This window comes from Pocillopora verrucosa, chromosome 13, assembly GCF_036669915.1.
Source record: "Pocillopora verrucosa isolate sample1 chromosome 13, ASM3666991v2, whole genome shotgun sequence".
NCBI lineage: Eukaryota > Metazoa > Cnidaria > Anthozoa > Scleractinia > Pocilloporidae > Pocillopora > Pocillopora verrucosa.
Window position 1 is genome coordinate 12,919,146 of NC_089324.1, and position 25,004 is coordinate 12,944,149.

Genomic DNA, 25,004 nt, shown 5'->3' on the forward strand with positions numbered 1-25,004 from the left:
GAGCAGTCGTGAAAATAAGGCCTGAAAAAAATTCAGGCCTGTACGGAATATGAACCCATGGCTTCTACGATACCGGTGCAGTGCTCTACCATCTGAGCTAACAAGCCAATTTGGTACCAAATAAACCCGTGAAGTGGTGAATAAACGAATGTGAATATATGAAAGTCATATATTTGAACTTCGGATAAAGACGTGAATATGAAAGCGATCTTCGCAGTAATGAACACTACTTGAGCAGTAGTGAAATATATACGAATTCCATATATTCACATTGGTTTAGTTCAGAAAATGTTTGTTGAATAACAAGTAAATGCAAAGGTCACAACGCCTCATATCCCTGAAAGCTGACTTGAAGTAGTTCGAGCGCAACTTCCCCTCCCCTACCTCGAGAGAAGTCCGAACACAAGTTTGTGGTAACGCACAGTTTATCCACATTTGTGCCCCCCATCAAAAACGGTTACCATCATCAGCGAATACTTGAAATCCTGAAAAAACCCGTAATAAATGCACCACACACTTTCACTCACGTTTGCCGGTAACTGAATGTTTTGCAAACGTTAACAAACATTGGCGCGTACGAGAGACAAGTTAATTAACTAGAAGCTTGAAGTTTATAATATCGTTTGAACTCTGAAATCTTTATTATCGCCTGTGGCTTCATGTCATTTCGCAGTTATTAACTCTGTCACAATCTACGCTCCAAGGGTTAAGATCTCCATATGGAGAGACAGTACATGTACTAGATGCTTGAAATAACCAGCTAGAGCTATCTAACAACTAGCGTAAATCAGGATGCAGACAAACCAAGTATCTCTTCTCACGAGCTTACAAAGCTTCCCTTGGTTGCATGTTTCAGATATCTCGTTCTTCACTTAATTTACTTTTCCTTTGATGAAGATTCTAATTTCCCACCTAAGATACGTTGTTTGACGCACGGTGCCAAAAGTTACTTACTTTCCCTGGACTTAGATAAACTCGCTACGAAACTGATGAAAATTGCTAAGACTGGTTTCGATTTTAGTAAAACTAGGAGCTCCGAGCATCCCAGAAACCTGTGCATGAAAACTGCATCACTCATTTGACTCCACACCTGAAGAGGACTCGAAGACATCGGGGAAAAATTTATCATTAGAATTTAAGGTTTCTTGGAGAAAAAGAAATTCTTTGGAAGACTGAGCGAGGTCTTAATAACTCCTGCCGAAAAGTGTGTAACATTTTGGCGCCTGTGGGCACCCAGGGTATACGCATTTTGTGTCAGCAGTGATCTCCATGGGCTGGTCGAACGGAATGCACAAACTCTTTGCCCCCATTGATGGTGCACCAGGCTCTAAATCTTGGTCCCTGAAATAATAAATATAGAGATGTGTGGAAGGTTGAACAAGTAAAAGTCACAGCAGTAAAACATTTATGTCAAAAGGGTGGGTGTCAACCTAGTGTACATGAAAAATGAGTGTTAGGAAGGAAGTTCCTTACAGAGTTTGCTGTTCACCAGATGGCGCACTAAGCGGTGAGGCAAATTAAAGCAAATTTTGTGTTCCGAATGCCTACTGAAACGAATCCAGCGCACTCATTAGCTACGGTACCGAAAAGAGTTCTGAGTCCTAAATGGCATCTCATTGTAGCGGCCTTAAAAACTTCGAAACCTTCTAAAGGCAAAAAAGGTTTTTTTCCTCTTTCTCTCTGGGAAATTGTACAGCAATAGACTAATAACCGGCCATCTTGACCTCGCGCTTAGTGAATTACGCAGATTCATTACACTTCCATTGCATCAGGTTGTTTACGACAATATGTATTATTCTCTTGTCATGCCTCTGGCTTCCTACCTTGCACTGTCCTTCTTAATTCTGCCCTCGCAAGAACCGTCGCCACAGAACGGCGCTTGGATGATCTGAAAAGATCGCAATATATGTAATTTTAACTCAGCCGAACAGTTATGTCATAAAAGCTTACAAACCTGTTTAGGTATATGCGGGGAAAACGGAAGAAAAAGAAAACATTAAGTAAAAGAAGGTGGCAATGGATTGAGGGTATCATTTTCACGAATTACAAAATAACCAACATGAAAAATTTAGCTGGAGTCTTCATTGCAAGTTCATTGCTACAATGTTTTAGTGTTTACTTGAGCGTCCAAAGCAATTTTAAAGCTTTACTTAGCTCGATAATTCTAAAAGGCGTATCACGCTTTAAACCAATCGTATACAAAACTAAAATCACGTGTGACTTGCTCAGCCGCGTTTTCCCGCGGTTCAGGCACTTTGCTTGTGGTCAGTCTTTTGAGATCTCATAAGCCCCGGCTGATATTTTTTGGGTATCGGGTTTATCTCGAGCGAAAACAAACCTTTTGTTTATCCAGCATAGCATTGAACTCAGTCCAGGTGTGAGCTACAGCAAGATTTGCATCCAGATCTTCTTTAGCTCTGTTATAAAATGCGATTGAAATAAAAGTTAGTGCCAGCACGTTAACTTCTCCAAAATGACCCTGCCAAAACTGGCGCTTACGGGTGGGGGAATGGGGGGGGGGGGTAGTTAGATTCTTCTCCCACCCTACTATATCAAGAGTAGTTTTGTCACTCTTCCCATCTTTTGCGGCTAATCATATTTAAGGTGGCCTCTTCATTAAATGATCGAAGTAGATCTTCGAACGCTCGCGATTTTTCTGAAAGATTACAACTACGCACGTTCTAGAGACAGCAAGGTCTAGCTCTCTCTCATTTTCCTATGGAAATTAAAAATTGAAGCCAACATGATATTAACATATAGCAGTTACCTCTGGTACATGTCGGAATGAACACGCTCCAAAGTTTCTGGAATTTCTTTCTCAATACCAGCTTGCTTGATAACACGCTAGATGTTACAAGTGAAAAAAAAAAAAGGTTTTTTTCTTTTATGCGTTGTGGATTGAGGATACTGCAGCTGCAAAAGAGATTTTTCATGCTCCTGTTGTTCAACGTACAATTGTTTATATTTTTTGATGCTATTAACCGAAGCATTTCTCTGCGAGCAAAATTATACTTCACGATATGGAAACTACAACATATCACCTTGGTAAGAGAGAAAAGCCCTAAAATCCCCTCACCTTTTCTCCAGTATCTCTCCGTACCAAGACAGCCTGTTCGGACTTCAGATCACGAGGTCCAATTTCGATACGAAGAGGCACACCCTGGAAAAGAAAAATGATTGACACATTTCGAAATCAACGCAGGCTTATTGCTCGAGCGTGGACTAACTGTGGTTTCACATACCTTCAATTCCCAATGATTAAATTTCCATCCTGGAGAATAATTATCCCTGTAGTCGCCTTTGGCTCTCACTCCAGCGGCTTTGAGCCTCTGCTCTAATTGTTTACACTTGTCTAGAAGCTTGGTTTTCTCGTCTTCGGGAAGGTTGACAGTTAAACCACAGGGAACAATCACGGCCTGCAAAAATGAGGTCGAGTGTAACATGCCTGCGACAGAGCGCCATGCGAGGTATCTGGATCTGAGGACTCGGATTTTTGTTACTCGTTCGTAACAAATGAGATTTAAATTAACATCTTTCCATAGCTTTTGTTCATAGCTTCAAAAGTCCATCCAAAAGTTTACTAGAAGAATAATTTCAAAAAAAATTGGTAGAGAGTAGTTTTTCAATCCTCAACCAATCAGATTCAAAACTAAAGCCAAGCGTGACTTGGTCACGGACGTTTACCCGCGCCTGTCGCAGTTCGCTTGTCTTTCTTCGAATTCTCATTGGTTCCTCGCGATATTTTCCTTACATCTGATTGGCTGTTGTGGTTATTTGGGTTTGGTTTTACGACAATCACTCCAAATGCAATCACTATAGTGCTAGAGAGATTGCAAAGTTACCTGAATTGACGCAACACGAGGAGGCAGTACAAGTCCTTGATTGTCGCCATGTACCATTGTCATGACACCAACTGTTCGAGTAGTGAGACCCCAGGAATTCTGATACACGAATCTTTTGTCCTTTAAAAAGTAAATGGACACAACACATTAAACCGTCTACTTTCAATTATAACCTTTAACTCAATTTGTGTTTTATTTTCATTTTTATTTATTTCCCTTTTATGTTCCCAATAGGTGTTTACTGCCATGTTGGCTGCCAAGGCAATTCTAAACTGGCATTACGATAACAAAAATTGGCAATTAAACAAATAAAATAACAACTCCTCGATCCTCATCATAATGCTCGTTTCTTTCCCAAATTTTTCGAACGGGAGCGGGGGGGGGGGAAAGAGGAGTGAAAGAAGGGAAATCTTTGCGATGGACTATGATCCTATATATAGCAAACAAGGATGAGTACTAACCTGTTTTGCTGGATCTGGATCCTCAAATACGATGTCGAACATTTTGGAGAAGTTCTGTCCTAAATGATGGGACGTCGCACCCTGAGATACAGCAAGAGTAAAATCATCGTTAATTACCTACATTTTGAAATCTGTCAGTGGTGCATGAGGCACGCAACACAATCGAAGAGAGGTGACTTGACGCCAAACAGAGCACCGCAAAAATAAACGCGCCCTGGAAAGTCCCGCTCATAATTAGGGCCTGAGACTGCTGGCCATAATTCCAATTAACCTCAGATATCCTAAATCAATTTAGGTAAAAAAGAAACACCATTTAACACAAATAGTTAACTTTGTCGCGCAGAGTACTCTTGCACCTTAAAATTACCTGAGATAGACAGTTGTTGTTAACAGAAATTAGAGTTTGGGTAAGTTGAGAAAAAGTCATCATCAGAGTTTACAAGAAGAGTTGTCGTTCATTTTATCTCAAGAGGAAAGTCGTTTCGATCGATTGGTCAGTTTTAGCCGTGATGTTACTGATTGTTAGAGTCAAAAAACTTTCAGACGACAAAACGACGAAATGATAAAAACATAATGTAGATTTTTCATTGCTTAAAACGGCAATCTTGGAATCAACGTAAAACAAACCTGGATTCCTCGTCCACTGGCTGATATGTAGATTTCTACTGTTGTAGTAAAGTCACCTCCTGCGAATTTTTCCTTCTCGGTTTTCTTTCCTTTGATGACTGGAATGGCCAGGAGATCGGTATAAACTTGACGGTAAAGATCTAAAATTGTGTAAACCTGGGCAAGAGAAGGAAAATCAACAGCACGAAGGGATTAATTTAAAATGCAACATCGCACAACGGTTCTTTTACAGGGGAAGAGCTGACTCTAATTGGAACTAACCTACAGATCGAAGATAATTTAACAGTATTTCAAAATTACACAGATAAGATCCATACCAATAATCAGAGAAATCTTTTTAAAAAATACCACAAACAGTCGCAACCTTCTACCCAAGGATCGCTTTTCACAACTAAGGTACAGTTATCTTAACTTTCATAGTCACTTTCCAGATAACATCGCATGCCATTACACACACAAAAAAACATTCATTAAAAGATAATGAGATAAATAAAACATAATAGCCACGCTATGTTGGAACTTAAAACGTCGGAACGAAGTGTCATTACGACCTCACCCTAATCCCCTAGAGGGCGGCCTGAGAACCCGAGGGGAGGTTGGGGCAAGGAGTTGGCTGACACTTCGGACTAACAGCTACATAGTAGGTGTGAATAATTTTGTTTAAAAAATGGTGTGGATATAAATGTTTTTCTTACTTCTTCAACAGCTTCATCGTATGTAGCAAAGGCAGAGTGTCCCTCTTGCCAGAGAAACTCGCGAGTTCTAAGGAAAGGCTGAGGATGTTTGAACTCCCATCTCTACAAGAAAAAATCATTAGGGAAGATAAACAACAGCAACAATAACAACAACAAAACTAGCAGAACACAACTAAAATAGTAGCCAGAGAAGAGGAAGTAATAACTTCTAGAAAAGTTTGGCTACAAACCACAACATTATTCCATTGATTAAGTTTCAGTGGCAGATCTCTGTGTGACTTGATCCACTTGGCATAAGCTGGATACATAACTATTTAAAGAAAACAAAAAAGGCTGCTTTAAAAATAGAACATAACCGCTGTAAGTAGAAACGGACAGTGCAAAGGTTACATGGCTCACCAATTGGAAATAATCATTTAACATCACTATACTTAATCCAAGGTTACCTGTCTCACTGGTTGGTCTGATCGCAATTGGTTCTGCCAGTTCTGATTGGCCAGACTTTGTTACCCATGCAACCTAGATGACAGAAAGCAGCAGTCAGCATTTGGGCAAAAAAAAAAAACAACACCAACAATAACAACAACAACAACAACAACAACAGATACCGGTAAGTACATGTATTCTATTCTCAGTTTTACAGCAATAAGAAAAGCCCAGACCCCTCTCGTTTAAATCTCTTGTACTTCAGTTTTATTCTGTTCTTGACACAAATCTTAGAATTGTGATGTCTCCAAAGGTTTATAGGCAAGTAATTAATCAAAGTACTTCCTTCCAACATCACAATGCTTGTAGCCTTAAATTATTGATATGTGTCCCTCCATCCCTTTGTCCTTTTGTGATTATGTCTTACTGAAGGTCTAACCCAAACAGCGGTTTCACGCAAGTAGTGGACATCAGGGATTTTCTTTGAGAGGGTTGATTTCATGAAATAAATGCCCTTCCACTATTAACCCTTTCACTCCCACAAGTGACCAAGACAGAATTTCTCCTTACAATATGAATATGATATCAAGCAGGCAGGTGATGAGAATAGAGAAGAATATCAATCATGGGATTATTAGTTGATCCAATACCAAATTCTCTGAACTAACATTATAAGAGTTGCATGGCAGATAATAGAGAGAATTACTAATTAGATCTTAAGAGTGAAAGGGTTCAGCTAAAAGACTGGCTGAATTGAAGATGACTAAGAACTCAGTTTGTTTAAGCAACTGCTAAACTTTGTTTAAATAACAGGCCCTATATGTCTGTCTGTCTTTTTGTATCTCTCTGTGTTTGCCTTTCTGTATGTCCATCTGACTGTTTGTTTCTCCATCTTTATTTTTAATCACTTTTTTGAAGCTTTTGTTTAAGTACCTCTGGTGCAAAGTCTGCAATGTGTGTTTTCTCCTTCTCCAGAGCTGACTGGGACACAAACATGGGGAAATATACATTCTCCACTCCAAGCTTTTTTATTTCACTGTCGAAAAAATCTGAGAAAAATAAGTGCAAATTAGTGCATCTGTTTTGAGAAAACTTCTAATCAAAGGAACAATAATTATTATAATTGCATCTTTCTGTTAGAATGGCTACAATTACTGAAAAAAAAAAGACAAAGACAAAGTGACCAAACCCAAGATCTAAGTACATGTAATCAATCTCTCTACTGTCTGCTGTAAAAAAGTAACTCTTGCTTTCTTAATGCAGTACCTCTTATACGCTCCCATATGGCATAGGACCAAGGCCTCAGGATGTAACAGCCACTGACATCATAGTACTCAATCATTTCTGACTTTGTTATGACCTAAAAATGACAACATTGAAATGCTCTTCCAGGAAAACTATTAAATGTAAAACTCACATGCAAGTAAAGCCAACCCTGAGTGAGAAATTTGATGATCTGAAGCTTTGCAACTTTTATTTTTACAGGATGTTTCCTCACACCTTCTCCCCCCTCCCCCTCCCCCTCAGATGTCTGTGTCACACATTGTACTGGAACTGAATCTGACTGGACTGGTGCTAAGAAGTTAAGAACAAGAAATCACCTCAAATGATCAACAAACACATTCAACATTTTTCACATTCATGTACATGTACACCTTAATGGCCAACTAACCAAGAATTAGTTGATAAGTGGGGAAAATAGAGACTGAACCTTCCAGTTTTTCCATGTAATTGCAGACAATTCCACATGATCAGAGATAAAAAAAACAGACCAGAATAGTCTTCATCTGTCTGCCGAATCAGAGACATACACTTGAAAAAAAAAATTAAATTCCCAATTGCCAAGGATTTTAAGCACCTTGTATGTACCACCCTTAAGAAGCAGTTTAAGAAGTTTAGCTGTGTTCTACCTTAGTTAATGATTGGTGATTGTACAAAACTCTCTTACCTGAGAAAACCAATCACTCAGGTTTTCTTCTTTCTTAGCCTCTAGACCTAGCCTGTAATTTGACAAAAAAAATTTCACACACTCTTTTCCTTCAAAAAAATCACAACATTTTTATTTAAGTTGAACCCTTGGGGTGAAAATTGGCTCATCACAAACCTGGTGATTTTCTTAGCTCCACTGTCTGTATCACCATTCTCAGTCACTGTTTTTTCCTGCTTATTAACAGGTTTTGAATCTTTTTTAGCATTTTCTTTTCCACTTTCTTTCTTTTTCTCTTTCTTTCCTCTCCCACCACCAGCAACATCTTCTCCTGTAAGATTTTTATACTCTCCTTTTAACCTCAGTAGCTCTGCAACGGCTGCATCAACTTCCTCCTGAATATTCAGTAATTAATAAATAAATATATAATAAACAAATGAAAATAATTTTGTCATAAAATCACATTTCATGGAGAAACTCATAAAGACATAAACATAAGGAATATTCATTGTATATACAATGCTATTGTTCTCTGAGAGAATACTAAACTGCAAACATGAACAGTAATTTGTTTGCAAGCCAATCCATTGGTGACCTTTTTTAGTTCTCAATCAGACAGTGAAGTATCTGGTGCATGTTGAAAATATCAGCCTGTACCTTGGGGGCTCCACCAGACTTGAGATTGCGAACTTTGTCCCCTTGTACAGTTATTTCACTTTTAAGTTTTTCAACTTGTTCAGGAGATGCAGTAGGCTTTGGGGAGTCTGTTCCATTCATTGCAGCGGATGGTTTGACGCTTTCCCCTTTGTCTTTCTTTTTACTGTCACTCTTCTTTTCACTTTTCTTGTGGCCTCCTGTCTCCTTTTAAGTCAAAGAAGACACATGATGTTATCTCCAAGAGAGACAAGGTGACATTGTGTTTAGGGAAATAGAGACCAGACTGAAAGTTCCTACTGCAAGTCCTGTTGGGGTCTCTTTGATGTGCTCTTGAGCAAAACAATTCACTTTAACAGTTACTCCCTCTCCATTCAGGAGTTAGAAAGGGTATTGGAAAAATGTCTGTAAACTTAGCAAAATGCTGAGAAGGGAAGAGGGGTTTTCTATGATGGACTGTCATCCCCTACCGTGGGGAACAGCATTGATTCCCTTGTGCTTCGTGTGACATAAATACATGGACTACAATGGGTTTCAAGACCAGTATGTCCATAAACTATATTGCCATTAATACATCAAGCCAATAAAACAAAAGATCATTCAAGACTGCAGACAATAATAAATGTTTAGAATTTGACACATTCTTTGTTCTTTCAAACTTCCATCTTCAATTACAACAAGTTAACATTCGCCAAAGTGGCATAAAAAGAAGTTAATATGCATTACTCTATTTTAAGAATAATCATCAATAAAGTCCTAGGTCTTTAAAAATAGAATAGATTATTCAAAATTTCGCGTTGTATAGCAACTGCAGCGACAGATAATTTGTAGATGTAAATCAAATGACATGTTGCTCTAACTTCATTGTAAATACTAGCGATTTCCATAGTTATTAATACAACCAAACAACTCTTCCTTTCACACCAAAAAATAAACTTTTCAAAGCGTTTGGCTCCTAAATACTAAAAGATCCTTACTCAGACGATCAGCAGAGAACGATCGGAAGCTAAGTCCATTAATTAATTCGAGCATTCACGATCATCTACCTGAGCCCTAGCTCGCAAACAAAAGCACATAGACATGACTCATCTCGCTTGCTAATAAGAGAAAAAAAAATCCAATCAAACGTTCTCATATTTACATGACAACGAGCGAATACTCAACCGAACCCAAAAAATTTTGCATGTTTACAAACCAATATTTTCACGGCATGCAAACAATGGAAACATTCGATACGATCGATTGTAAGAGATGAAGCTAAATTCCTTACTTCTTGAGAAAAATAATTTCCTAATATATATTTCCTAAAATCTTGTCAACGTGCAATACTAATCCAAATTTATTCTACTTAGATGAATATTGTAGAATTATTTCCCAATACCTTGTCTGAATGTGCGAAACCCCGAGGAAATGTATCCACGTGTACCTCAAAACATATCTCGATCCCAGTCCTAATTTGCCACAGACTGGACATACAAAGAACGCCTGATAGAAATCTACCAAAGGCGGCAGTTCACGATATTTCATGGATAAATTATCCAACAAATAAATTGGTAAAAGTGAACCGATCTCTTTGAAGGAAACATTCTTTTTTTTTCCCCTCTTACATTATTAGAGTGCGTCTTTGCAGTTTACCGCTCGCTGGACATGAGAACGAAATCAAGTATGAAAACACGAGCTATTCGACAAAAATCAAGTCGTTAACTTGAATTCGATTTCAAACAGTCACGAAGAAGGAGGTTGCTAATCATCTGGTATTACGAATTACGCTGAATGAGAGGGAAACAGAGTAAACAGTCTGTGAATGAGGCACTAGCTTACAAACGCCAACGTATTTCCAGTTATCTCTTACCTCTGCTTAATGAAACACCACCAGGATTTGAATAATCACTGCGCTAAAATCTTCACTATCGCACGAATAAGTTTAGTTTTTAAGCACCTGATAAGTTGTTTTACGCAGGAAATTTCCCTCGACATTTTTACCGCTTTTTGGCTCACCACAAGTTCCTGATTGAGGAATAAAAACTACACATACGTCGAACTAATTTAGAAATAGTTTCGACGCTTGGAGACAAGCATCCTATGGGAGTGAAGGGATTGACAACACCAATAAAAACCTCTAGGTGTAAAAGAGAACAATTTTTCTCCAGTTTTGCCCCGCAGGAAACGTATTAAGCCTGTGCACTGAAGTATGATAGATTTTTTCCCCTTAATTCAGGTTAAACCCTAGTTTCCTACTTAGAATTACCTTAGCTTTGGCGCCTCCAGTTGGCGACGGTTTGGTGTGACCATCAGGGACAGAGAACAAGATGCATGGATTTTCACGGCCTGTGTAACGACTGCAACAAACACATCAACAGAATACTATTGCCACACATTAAGTTTTACAACTATACTCTTTAGCCGATAATCTAGGACCGGCCTTTACACCTTAACATCAGTGTGCATATTCTCTATACTGTTCTCTACGCATTTCCCAGGGTGTTGATAAGGAGAATTTGTTGAACAATCAAGAGCTTTAGTTGGTAATCATTTCCTTAATTCTTCTGACTTTAAGTGTGATTCAGGGGTGATAATGGAGGGAGAAACTAGATGCTAGTCTCTCTTCGGGGTCAAATGATTAAGTATTGTTATCAAAACAATTTGTCAAAAATCACAGAGGAGGGGGGCAATTTCTTCAGCATCAAGGGTTCCCCGTAGCCATCGAGCCACCGCTCACCTTCAGGTACCTCTGAACATACCGATCAGTAGTGGAATAATTTAATAAAAGTTGAAGGAAGAGAGGGAAACTAAGCAAGCAAAGCAGTAAAGTGTATTGAGCAGCAACCGAAGCTATAACCAGAGAATCTATCCTTGAGCCCGCCACATCAGATTGATGAAACCACTACACGGACTTAGTATCAACCAGGCCTAAATTACATCATAATAAGGATTAAAAAAAAAAAAAAAAAGACAAGACCAAAGCGATGTTTCTTATTTCTTCTTCTTCTTCTTCTTTTTTTTTTTTTTTAAGTTAGCAATTACCTTGGTGGCTCGTAAGGTTGGTCACAAATGAAATAGCCTCGCCGCTGAAGCTGGATGATGTCTCCTTTCTTTAGTGAAGCCATTGCAGGATCTCCAAACATTTCTGTCTCATGCTGTAAAGACCAAAAAACAAAAAACAAAAAACCCATAAGAAAAAGAGAGGATTCGCCTGTTGCTCTCAAAACTTGTATTAATACATGACTACCACCTGTGTTTCGAATTTATCTAAATAAAGGTTTCTTCATGAGACAGTTTAATTTCTAAATGTGGTATTGTTTTCCGCGCGTATGCTGCAAAAACTGAATCGCGTTTTCAATTTTGTGGACAAAACAACCATGATATCATTTACAAGAAAAGCTAGTGACTAGTATTTTAATGTAGTATTCCAAGGAAGTTCAACCTACTGAGTATGTGAGTGAAACCACATGCGACCATTCAATTGAAAGCTACTAATAATTTTTTTCATGCGATACTTTTCACCACACGGTACAATGATTTAAAGAGAGGGATGATTTGAGACAAGTCAGGGAGAAGTTTGGGGGTCTCGTACCAAACTTCTCATAATGTTTTAACAGTCCAGTTTGTTGCGCTGCAGCAGTAAGTTTAAGTGAAAATCGTTGCACAAAACTGTTGCTTTCCACGAGTGCTCAGGTTCCCCACCTTAGAATCTTTGTTGATATAGTTCTTGAAGTCATCATTCTTTGTTAGAATAGGTTTGGAGATGACGTCATCGAATTCGACCGCGATCGTAGGAAGCAGTGGTGCTTTGGCAGACTCTGCGATCCATGTTAGTTTAGCCGTCTTCTTAAAATCCTGAAAAAATAAAATAACATTAAAACAAATTAGAATTTTGAAAAATTGGGTCCCGATGTAAACTAATAGTTGTCTAAGTTGTGGAATTATATTTACAAATTTGCACAAAATCAAATGTGTTAATCAATTTAAGTTTTTAGGTTGATCCAATGATTTCCCAAACCTTGTTATCGAGATGCAACTCTGCTTCGACTGATTTCACTCCTCCAGATGGATTCCTGAGGAAAAAAGACACCAGAATATAAGAACAGAATGATTTTCGAGTAAGAGTTGGAATTCGGGACTATCCAAGTACATAGTCTCACAAGCCAGCTCTTGACGACTGAAAGTTTAAAACAGAACAAACTATAAACGGAGAATGCAGGTGTCTTGATGAGGAAACTACTGGTAGCTTGTTCCAAGCGTTCAGTCAATGAAAAGAAGCAAAATAGTAAATGGCACGATAGTACTGGACGAGTGAAAACCCTCATCACGGACTGAATGCCTGGAAGTGGTCAAATTAATGACGGAAACTCCGAATGGTCATGAGGACAAATTTGCTCTTGTTAGCTTGCCGAGACAATTACTTCTACGGCTACGTACCTACACGCGAAGGAAAACTGTGTATTGGTTGCTTCGACGTAAGCCTAACGTGACACCACTTACTTGTTAATCTTTGTGACCTTAGCGTTGCCCCAGTTCATTAGTGTGACCATTTCCCCTTCAGAAAGCGCGGCAGCATCCTCTCCCTCGATGAAAACTTTTGGCCCGTACCAGACTTCTTTGCTACCCACGCTGGGGTTCTGTTTAGAGACAAAAATAGTTACTTTGATGTCAATCTGGTAAAACCAAAACGGAGTGCAAGTGATTACAGGAAGCAATCAGAACAAAGGTGGATATCTCCAAGAGCAAATAAGAACTAAAAGAGAAGAACACGAAGACTGCCTAAAGCGCGGGAAAACGCGACTGACGCAGTCATGATTGGCTTCATATGTGCACTTGATTAGTTAGTGGAGTGCAAGTTTTTATGGACCAATCATAGAGCAAAGAATCTCTGATTACATTCGACGCCTGACAGTTAATTTCTTCATGATCAAACAGTTCCGTGGTAAATGAAAAGTAGACATAAACAATTAAAAAAAGTCAACCTCTACACATTGAGTTGGATTCTTATCAAGAGCGATCACTGGGAAGTGCGTAAACTCAGTAAAGAGTTTCGATGTCGGACGGCAACAGAATAGCCTTCTCTTAAAACGTTTCGTAGAAGGAAAAAAAATCGCATGGATAATTGCAACGTACCTTAGGATGCAACGGGCATAATTTCATCTCCTCTTGGGCCTCAGGGATATACACAGGCACAACATCGCTCTTTGAGAGAGCTGTGTATCTTGGTGCGATGGGATCGATGACCTAAGAGATGAAAAATAAGAGCGAACTTCATTAGAATCAAAACATACATAAAAACTGGCGCACCCTTCACTTAACCTAAAAATTCACCTTCATTCGACAAACAAAATTTGGTGAAGAAAATGTGTTAAAAACAAGATTTTAGGAATTTGATTCGATTTTTTTCCCTACAAACCTTTTTGTTAAGAGCCCAAATCTTATCCCACTCCATATGAACATTCGCTTTCGATGAACCCTGAAATAAAAAGAGGATATAAAATAAATTGATGTTACCGTGAAAGGCTTTCCATGAAAGGTATGGCACATGGTTATACGATTCACCTAAAAATAAATTATTATTTCTAGGATTTTTAGCACAAAAAAACTTCAAATCATTTAGCAAACCCCATTCTAAACACACGTAGTATAGGGTTCTAAGCAAGAATTCTACAATTTTAGGTGATATCCGTAGTTTTTTCAGGAACTAGTCTACAAACTTGCTCATTTGTTTGCAAAATCCTTATCTTACCTGCAACACAATAAACTCTCTCAACCCTTCCACAGTCATTCCCCGTCTGAGCACGCCACGAACTGTGGGAAATCTTGGATCTTCCCTGAGAATGTCATGAAATCAGAAACAAACTTCAAGTTACATAACTTAAGGCCTTTTGAAGAAGAAATTCCTTCATGTAAAAAGGAGGTGGAATCAGAAAAAAAAGAAGAAGGAAAAACAAATCCAAATAAACAAAAATTGATATAAACAACACAACACCAGCAAATGGTACGAAATAAACTGCACGTAACACTCACCATCCCTCGACGTATCCTTGATCTACGAGGTAGGTCAGCTTTCTTTTTGACATGACAGTATTTTGCAGCGTGAGCCGGCTGAATTCATAAATATATGGCTTTCGGATGCCTGTAAAAAAGGAAAATAATTATTGTCAGAAGACCTTTGTTTAATTAACTGAATCACATAGCCTCAAGAGTTTATGCCAATTTCCAAAAAACAGGTGGCTAGTCAAACGCACGTTAACCCTGCCTTTCGTCAACATTCGCTCTGACGAAGGGCCAAGGCTTGAAACGTCAGCTTTTGAACATACATACATACATACATACATAACTTTATTTGATAACGCAGGTTAAAATTTGCGCAACTTTACAGCTGATGTGGACCTGCCTAAACTAATTAGTCTATAATTATATAAAATACAGATATGATAAAATTTATAAGTTGAATAAATTGAACGCCTTACGGTGGCATATTTACGTTTCCAACTGAATTGATAATATTAAATTGCCCTGTTATACTCTCCCACCGACGCAGCACCACATTTTCTCTAGAAAATTACCCCCCTTTACTCTTTCGTCCACATTCCCTGATAATTTACCAACAAGGGTTTCGATAAAAGCCGGTTACAGGCAGTATACCGCTGACTGTAAGACCTCTTATCGCCGTCTGTCGAGCATCTGTTCAGCAACTACAGACCTATTTCTGTTCTACCGTGCTTTTCAAAGTTTTTGGAACGAATAATTTACAACCGTATTATGAATTATTTTATCCTGTATGTTAATGATTTGAACAATGCTTCCCTGCTTGATGCAATCTTGTTTGCTGATGATACAAACTTATTTATCTCCCATAATGACCCTGTTTACCTAATTAACACATTAAATAGAGAATTAAACAAATTGTCAACCTGGTTTGCAGCAAACCGGCTCTCCTTGAATTTAGCCAAGACTAATTTTATGGTATTCAAGCCTTGGCAAAAGAAGCAATCCTTTGAATTTCAAGTTTTCATAAATGAGCAGCCTATTCTTCGTGTTTCTGAGACCATGTTTTTGGGTGTTTTATTAGATAACAATTTGACCTGGAAATCGCATATATCCTTAACAGCAAATAAATTATCCAAATCTATAGGTATTATTCATAAATCTAGGTTTTTTCTCTCTACTCACTCCCTTCGTACTTTATACAATTCTATGATCCTTCCATATTTGTATTATTGCAATTTAGCTTGGGCTGGTACCTATAAGTCAAACCTTCAAAGAATTGTAACCTTACAGAAACGTGCGTTAAGAATAGTAAGCAATTCTACATACATTGCCCATACTGGCCCTATTTTAAAGGAACTTAAACTCTTAAAATTTCATGATATCCATTCGTTTCAATTAGGTACTTTTATGTTTTCATTCGAGAACTCTACTCTCCCTTCCGAATTCAATAACTTTTTTTACTGAATAGTCAAATCCACAATTATAATACTAGGAATGCTCGGTCCTTCCGTTTGCCACTGTGCAGAACGAACACCAGGAAGTTTTCAATTTACTTTCAAGGTCCAAACTTTTATAATTCGTTAAATTCTGACATAACTAGTTCTCCCTCCTCCGCTTCTTTTAAAAGAAAGCTTAAGGAATTTCTTCTCTCTAAGTATTAGCTTCTGTAAGGCAGTAATTCTTAACTAACTTACTTAATATGTGTGTGCGTGTGTGTGTGTACGTGTGCGCGGTCAAAGTTAATTACCATAAGTCCATATTGTAATTCTAATATAAGATTAGTTATTTTAAGTGAGAAAGCCTGACTTGTTATAAGCCTCGTGGTTTCTTTCAGGTTTTCTCGCCATTTATTTTCTGTCATCAATTTTCTTCATTTTTTTTTCCATGTGTAAATGTCGTATATGGCAAATAAATATTGTATTGTATTGTATAGCATGCGTGCAGGCTCTTGTGTTGGGTTTCGCCTTTAGGCCCTTTTCCGGGCAAAACCGCCGATTATATTACCGGCAGCGGCTTATGGAAAAAAGTTTTTAAAACCCTCGACTTGTACTCATTTATAACTCTAAGTGGAGACAGACACGTCCAAAAAATTCTAAAATCCTCCGATATGAATAACTGAATTGACATAAGCACATGCAGAGTGTAATCACGGCAGAACTACTTACCCAACTGCTCAATAAACCAATAATACTGTGGATCACGGTCATGGTACTCTGTGGTTCTCAGGGCGTGAGTTACTCCCTCAATACTGTCCACAATGGGGCAAGCGAAATCGTATGTGGGATACACTCTGTTGAAAAAAAAATTAATTTATAGTCAATAATCCAATACAAAGGGGCGCTTTCGCCTTGGTGCCCTAATGGCCTTCAGCTCTCTTCACTATCACTTTGCGCATCTTTATTCAACAATCAGGACATTCCTAGTCACGTGTGTCAACCTCGTTGAGTTTCCACTGGTTCTTTGCGATATGCCTCAGTTCACTGCGTAAGGTCGTTTAGTATTCGCGACCAACTTCAGGTACGAGTTTGGCTGCTGAAGTGTTTTTAGTTCTGGGTCTTTGACGTTTATCTGAATACAAACGTCCCATCACGGAGCAGTACATCGCGGCTTGGGCCCTTGCACTTCCAAGATCTAACGAGTAATTCTCCCTAATGTCTGTCATACAGTCGTCATGCGTTATGATGTTAGTTCTGATAATTTGCTATCAGATCAACTAAGAATCCTCTTGTTGATATATTTTTTTATTCTCATCAACTGTCTGCTTTCAATTGTACTGATATTGTAGGGAGAAAGTCTCTCTTGGTCACTCGTGGGAGTTAACTTCCAGAGGTGACGAACATGTAACTTCTCCCCACAATATCAATATCGAATTTATCAGGTAGAGGTTGTGACCTATATCTAATACCAAATTCTCCTAACTGATTCGCAATGAAAGGTGTAGCAGCTAGAGGGGAGAATTAGCAGTCAGATCTTGGGAGTTAAAGGGTTTGAAGGGTAAAGCTGAGGGAACACAAAGAAAAGGAAAAAAGGCGGTCATACTTGTATTTTGTTCCAGTTCGCACATGTTCCTCTGGCTTACATCGATAAATAGTTGGATCTCTCATGCAGCCATTTTCTGACTGGTAATCGAGCTTGGCTCTTAGGGCAAATCTTTGGCCATACTCTGTTCCTTTCTTCATCTCTTCCCAAATTTCAAGGTTCTTCTCTACCGCTGAGAAAGCAATTGCAAATGGAATAAATAAGCCCAACAAATGAGAGTTACAGTAAAGTGAAATGTAGGGACAACGAGAAATAAGTATTGTTGTGGTTATGTGAGTGTCTCAAAGCGAAATAACATCATTGTTATTTTTTAATTCGACGACCAAGATGAGCCATTTTCCCAAGAAGTATGGAGGACGTGTGTCGGATGTGTGAACCTAATGGTGGCCTAGCACACTTCAGAGATCTCTGTTACTTAGAGGTTGAGCATCGGATCAACCATTGGTCCGTTTGTGCGTGCATGCGTGCGCACGTGCCTGAATTCGTTCGTTCGCGCCTGAATTCGTTCGTTCGCCCCTAGCACGCTCTTATTCGTGTGTGCGTTACTCTTTTCTTTCGTAACGATGAAAACTACTGCCAGCATCAGTAACCCCATTTTCCTCCTTCCTGCTGCATGACAATATTTCTACATTTAATAACACAAAACTCACAGTTATCCCTGTTGGCAGACTTGATACGCTGTTCTCTCTCTTCCTTCATCTTGTCTGCAGCAGTGTCATCTGCATAAGCTTTTCCCTCTCTGATCATCTTCTCAGCAAACGTCATGATTGTGTCAAAGTGGTCTGAAGTGTGTGTGAACATATCTGGTTTGACCTTCAACATTTTGAGATCTTCCAGAATGACCTAGCCAAAAAATAAATGTAATTAAAATACGCCATGATTCATCAATTGCGGGTCGAAAATAAACGATTCTGTTTTGGGTGTTGCTATTGGTTCACTGTGCTTTAGCAATGTCTTAATCGGAGTTCAGTCTACCTGCTTTAAGACGGAGTGATTTCAAAGCTTTTCGAACTATTCTTTATAACAAATGAAAAAACCTTCAAAATTTCAGCCTATTGTACATACTTATACAAATTCCATCCACATCCATTTACTAAAAGTTTACCCACACGACCCTAGACTGACAGATAACCAAAAGATTACCGACTGTGGGCTTACAGGTGTGCTTAAAACTGACAGCCGTATGTCTGCCAAAAGTGAATCAACTGTGTGACAACATAATTTGTTTTGTTTTATTTTGTTTGTTTGTTTGTTTTTTTGTCAGGGAGTTGTTCTCCACAGTTGCCACAAGATGACATCAAGAGAAATCTTGCACTGTCCTTAAAATCTCAATGAATACTGACCTTCTCAAATTCAGCATTCTCCTTAGCAGGGTTGGTATCATCGAACCTCATGATCATTTTGCCATCATACATGTTCTTATAATACTGATTTAACAAAGCAGCTTTAGCGTGGCCGATGTGAAGATAACTGGAATAAAATATGCAATGTTAATGGTTGTGGAAAAAAATTATTGGAGAAGGATAAAGCATTTAAAAATATACTTTCTGTACAACTCTGACAGGTGCAGTTTCATACTGTAATTGCCACCATGTTTTCAGAATGAACATGGTTTTTAAACCCACTTCAATGTGCTTGAAAAATATGAGAAACATGAGTGTTGGACCCAAGGAATCAATAGTTCAATTCCTACTTCATTTCCTTAAACTTGTTCTTTTTCATTTGGACTATTGCATGTCCATTGTAGCTCATGGATTTCCTCCTGAGCCTAATTGCCATAAACAATGCTGTGTTTCAAATTTTCGTAAAACAAAACATGCACACCGAGCTGTAATTTTTCCCCAAGCCACCCCCTGCCAGTGATTCAGTTCCACTTTACCATAATGCTTATAAACCTGTCCCAGAAGTGACCAACATGCAACTTCTCCCTCTAATATCTATACATTTTGCAGCAAAAAGGTAATAAGAAATTACTCAAACTCATCAGGAACAAGTTTTTATCTTGATCTAACACCAAATTCTCATAACTAATTTACATGGAAATGTGTTGCAGCTAGAGAGGAGAATTTAAAAAAAAGAAACAAAAAAAGAGACACAACATTCTACAAGAAAAATACAAAGTGGACACAATTCTGAACTTACCCACTAGCTTCAGGTGGAAACCTTGTCACCACATTTCCCTGGGATGCTCCAGGAAGATTGACATACTTGCCTTCTGACTTCATTTTTGTCTAAATGTAAGGAACATTGGCAAATTGTTGCACCAAAAGCTCAAAAAAGCTCAAATAAAATATTGATGTCTTAATTTGTCAAACTCAAATTTACGAGTTATCATGAACTTCAGATTCACGCTCAAGGTCTCTGGATAATTGGCTGAACTTGGGAAACTCTTTATGTATTGCTAGCCAAGGGCTACCTGTGATAAATTACAGTAACTATAGCATCTCAACCAGGAAGAGCAGCATATACTGATGGTTACTTCCTGTTATAGAAACCAAGATAAGGTCTAGTTGTGTGGCCCAATTGGCACTTAAAAAAAAAAAATCTTAATGATCTTTTAAAAAAAGGGAATAAGTTTCTAAAGAAACTGTGGTGCTGTGTTGGTGGGAGGGTATAACAGGGTAATTTATTATTATCAACTGAGTTGATAACATAATCGGCCATCATAAAAAGTTTCAAAGCTGACATTCCGAGCGTTAGCCCTCAGTCAGAGCAAATGGACAAAGGGCTAATGTTACAAATAACAGCTTTGAAACTCCTTATGGTTGCCATTTTACATTATCAACTCAGTTGATAACACTAAACTACCCTTAATAATCTTTTACTGCTGCCCAGTAATTTAACCACACAGTTGATTCTGCAGATGGTAAATACATCAAAAGATATAACTGATGGTACAATTTGTCATCATCAAGAGTGCTCAAGTTTGCACAATATAAAACACTTACACCCAATTGAGAAGGATCTGTTTGAGCCTGACTTGGAAGTTTATCTGAAACATTGCAGAAGGGTGGCTGGGCTCCACAAAATGTCAACCATCGGGCAATATGCTCAAAACTGCCACCTGGTTGGCTCAGGGTTTCAACTTTGCCCTTCACTGAAAAGAAATGAAAAGTTTGAGCAACAAAGTAAACTAAATCATTTGATAATAAGCATGCTTGGGTCATAGTTATATCAGTGTTGCAAAAAACATTCAAGGGAAGAAGGAGCCAAGAGGAAAAAAGGTGTAAGGGGGATGGGGGAGTAGAAAAAGTCAGGGGCAAAAGGGGCAGGGGAAGGGGAGGAAGTAGGAAGGAGGAAGGAGGAGGGAGGAGGGAGGAGGGAGGAAGGAGGAGGGAGGAGGGAGGAGGGAGGAGGGAGGAGGGAGGAAGGAGGAAGGAGGAAGGAGGAAGGAGGAAGGAGGAAGGAGGAAGGAGGAAGGAGGAAGGAGGAAGAAGGAAAGAGGAAAGAGGAAGGAGAAAGGAGGAGGGAGGGAAGAGAAAGGAGGAAGGAGGAAAGAGACAGGAGAAAGGAGGAAGGTGGGGTTAGATGCTGGCAGGGGAAGGGGAGGGAGTAGCAAGAAGGAAGGAGGAGGGAAGAAGAAGGAACGAGGAAGGAGGAAGGAGAAAGGAGGAAAAAGGAAGATGAGGTTAGATGCTGGCAGGGGAAGGGGAGGAAGGAGGAAAATGGGGTTACTGATGCTCGCAGCAAAAAGAGAGGAAGAAGGAAAATGGAGTTAGATGCTGGCAAGGGAAGGGGAGGAGGGAGGAAAATGGGGTAAGATGCTGAGAAGTGATGAGGGAGAGAACTGGGCAATATAGAAGAGGAGGGAGAAGGAGGGGAATTGAGAAGGTAGGGGTGGTAGAGAGATAGAAGCTAGTTAAAGGGGGGAGGGTCAGGAAAGAAGCAAATGAGGGAAAGGAGCAGGTGAAAGGTAAGATTGAGAGGAGGAACTAGAGGAATAGGGTACAGGAGATGAAAACAAGAATCAAAGTGACATTATGGTGAACTTGTGGACACTTCAGTGAGAATATATAATGATTGTACCAAAGCCGGTGATCCTGCAATTCCAACAAACAGAATGAAGCTGTCAATCAAAAATTCTTTAATGATTGCTATAATATAATATTTTATGAGATACAAACAATCCCCTGACTTCTAACACTGTACTAACACTAAAAAATGTTCATAATCATATGCAAGAACCAATCAAATGCCCACATAAGTCAGGAAGCAAGCCGGCAAATGCCCAAGTTTAGCTGGCTACTTGATAACATGTCTCCAGTTACTCTGGACAAAATAATTACCTTTTGGCTCTTAATTAACTTATCACTGTCACTTACTTTCGCAGAGTCTGATGCCCACTTCTAAGAATTTTGAAACCCCTGTTTTAGCTTAAAGCATCTACGTGAAAATTAAGTCAATAATTATTATTTTTAACAACGCTCTTGGAAAAAAGAAAGAAATAACAACTAAGTATTTCCACACCTTTTAATGCACCCCACACAGCAAAGTCAGCTAGTGTCACAGAGTGCCCAACAAGGAATGCAACTGGTGCAAGGCTCTTGTTTAAGGACTCAAGAGCCTTGCTGTGTGTCTTCTGGTTTTCCACAGACTTTATACTAAACTCCAGCCAGTGGTCAACCTAAAGACGATTTGATTTTCATGAGACATCATTGTACGCATATTCTACTGGGTTTGCATTTACCTATAAATAGGAAATCACACAGGATGGAAGCAATTTTTTTTTCACATGAGCACAAGTTGCACTTACAATTAAACTTCAGATGAAGCAACAAATTTGATTACCAAAAAGAGACTAATTTGCAAAAATTTCTCTTAAAGGTAAAACATCAAAATGCATCGGACAGTATTTCCCCAAATAAGCACCCACACCTTATAAAGGACTCTCTGCCAAATAAGCACCCACCCTCTATGACATAATGTCAAACAAGCACCCCTCCCAATAGGCAGCCCCCTTCTAACTATGGATACAAGGAAACTATGTTTCTATTGCCATTTTATTTCTAACTTTTCAAGCTTCAATACAGCTGAATCAGTACAGGTTAAAAGTTTCTAAATAAGCCCCCTCAATTAAGTGCCTTCCTTCCAATAAGAACCCCTCCTTTTAACCAAAAAAATTTGAATAGCACATGGGCGCTTATTCAAGAAAATGCAATACTAGGGGTATTCTCTGCTCAAAGCATACCCCCTATTTTTACTCAAAAACATTCACTTGAAGACAGTATAAAACAAGAAATGGAAAAAAAAGACAGAACTTTTGTTCTGTAATCATTGATTTTTCATAGAACATTTAATGTCCCCCCTAGTTTCTACCATAATGATCACAATCCTGATGCCTATGGTCAACCTTCAGTGCCATGGATGACAAGCTTGTCATTATTCCAGACCTTGATACAGATAACAATCAGATTGCCCTTACCTCTGAAGCTTGAAGTGTATCTTTTCCATACAGACCCAAGGCAGGATACTTGCGAGCCAAATATCTTGCAATTGAATGATCGCTGCTCAGTATTAGGTCACTGTGAAATAAAGTATGATCAGATTAAATTTCTTTTTTAAAAGAAATCTGCTGTCATCTCAGTAGAGCTTGAAAGTGTCTAGAATTAAGTTTTTATGAAGCAGCCCTGTTACTCCATGGTATTTAAGTAATGCATTAATCAAGTTGAAGCTTCAACATTCTGCTGGCTACCCCATGGACATTTGAACTTACTAGGATTGGTTTTTTTAATCCCCCCCGACACCCCTGGGGCCAAAATTGAGGTCAAATGCTCCATCTAAGTACTGGATTTATGTTCATTAACTATGGTATTGAATCAACTAATAATCCCTAACTTGACTGATATTTTTCTTTATTCTCATCACTTTCATACTTGATATTGTACTGATATTCTAAGGAGAAATTCTGTCTTGGTCACTCATTGGAGTTAAAGGGTTAAACCTTGTATATCATGACATACTTACTTGGAGATCCTGAGAGAAGTATTCTCACCCCACTCCACTGTCACAGGACATTTTTCCTTAAGATGCTCAACAGTAAGAAGTGTTACTGGCGAAAGAGAAATACAAAAAGTTATCAAAAATCAGCTTGGTTCGTATAGTAAGAGTGTGAGGAGAACACCGAACCAACCTTATCATTTTTATCATTTTTTTCAAGACCTGATATCAAGTTATTCTCTAGCATTATATCAGGGTAATGCTCTCTTGCTAATAAGTATCTACATTCTCACCACCTATTGGCTTGATAGAGTTATCCTTTTGGCAAGGAGAATATAAATGCTAATCACTTGTTAGTGTGAAAGGGCTTACTACTGTAAAAAATTACTTAATTCTATACAAAATATGACAGCTAAAGAAAATGAAACATGCACATATTCATATTATTTCACTCTGTCTAAGATGTAAATTGATAAAGGACACTCTGATCACTTTTTTCTAATTTTTTTGGGGGGAAGGGGGTGGAGGGGGTGCTGAAGGATTAGGCTAATGAGGTGATGCAATATTAATGGTGATATTAACTATAAATAATGGAATGTCACTATTGGTGATATTGAAATGAGTTTCCCTTTCCTTGAGACAAAAATATCGGTTTTTTTTTTAAAGTGCGGAGTCTTGAGTTTTAAATGTACGAGTTTGAGCTCCGAATAATGCGTTAACTTAAAATTAGTGATCATTTCAAACTGTGTTCAATTTTATGAAGCTAATAATGACTAGCACTGTGATAATTCTAAGGTAATGATTCAATTTTTTGGTCGATTCCGTAACGATACCGAGGGGTTTGGGGAAATTAAAATAACTTTAAAAATAATGGTTAATCACCTTTCGTAGAAAAAAAGAGCGATCTTGAATTCAGCAGATTTGTAGGTTATTTCCTCATCTCGTAGGAATGATCACGATTCGATCTCGAGATGCAAAGTTCTCAACAAAATCAAAGTAAGCTTGTAACAATACGTAAACTTCCCTTCAAAGCAGCGTAACAAGGCAAAGTGTTTAGGATGTTTTACGATAGCTCTTCAAAAGATCGGAGAAATCGAAAAGTTCAAAATTAATCTTTTGAGGATTTTTTTCTTTGGCAATGAATAACATTCAATCGAAGGCTCTGTGCACAAAACCACTTACCTGGGGGAGGCTGAGAGGACGAGACAGTTACTGTAAGCGTCTTCATGACAGCACTACAAAATTGTGAAGATGGAACAAAAGGCCTGAACAAGAATCTACAAGACCAGAAGGTACAAAAATAACCTGCCTTCGGTTTCACCCAACCTATCCGCATGGGCACGTGAACGACTAAGCCAGGTTTTGATTCCAAGAAGCGCCGTATATAATAGTGAACAGCGGCATCTCCGTGGTGTCA

At 38.6% G+C, this 25,004-nt stretch overlaps 1 protein-coding gene across 1 annotated transcript; it reads right to left on the reverse strand.

The window, feature by feature from the left end:
- Positions 1 to 619: 619 nt before the first annotated feature.
- LOC131775088 (bifunctional glutamate/proline--tRNA ligase) lies at positions 620 to 24,954 on the reverse strand. Its single transcript, XM_059091180.2, has 36 exons — positions 24,770 to 24,954; positions 23,615 to 23,699; positions 23,073 to 23,172; positions 22,118 to 22,274; positions 20,599 to 20,747; positions 19,793 to 19,881; positions 18,994 to 19,120; positions 18,301 to 18,493; positions 17,651 to 17,822; positions 16,777 to 16,901; positions 14,645 to 14,753; positions 14,364 to 14,448; positions 14,031 to 14,090; positions 13,748 to 13,858; positions 13,115 to 13,251; positions 12,633 to 12,687; positions 12,317 to 12,469; positions 11,657 to 11,769; positions 10,881 to 10,971; positions 8,636 to 8,839; positions 8,156 to 8,373; positions 8,000 to 8,051; positions 7,318 to 7,411; positions 6,985 to 7,100; positions 6,072 to 6,144; positions 5,856 to 5,935; positions 5,626 to 5,727; positions 4,931 to 5,086; positions 4,304 to 4,384; positions 3,843 to 3,962; positions 3,243 to 3,416; positions 3,077 to 3,160; positions 2,768 to 2,844; positions 2,339 to 2,417; positions 1,824 to 1,888; positions 620 to 1,341 (listed from the first exon to the last, which is right to left on the reverse strand). The coding sequence occupies exons 1-36, from the start codon at positions 24,921 to 24,923 to the stop codon at positions 1,185 to 1,187; spliced, it is 4,197 nt and encodes a 1,398-aa protein (XP_058947163.2). The 5' UTR covers positions 24,924 to 24,954; the 3' UTR covers positions 620 to 1,184.
- Between the last annotated feature and the right edge of the window lie 50 nt (positions 24,955 to 25,004).

Coding starts and splice junctions, on each gene's coding strand:
- LOC131775088 (XM_059091180.2), bottom strand. CDS start 24,923: ATGCGGATAGGTTGGGTGAAACCGAAGGCAGGTTATTTTTGTACCTTC. Junction 18,494..18,993: donor AGAATGCTGAATTTGAGAAG/GTCAGTATTCAT, acceptor TTTTTTGGCTAG/GTCATTCTGGAAGATCTCAA. Junction 5,728..5,855: donor ATCAATGGAATAATGTTGTG/GTTTGTAGCCAA, acceptor TTTTTCTTGTAG/AGATGGGAGTTCAAACATCC.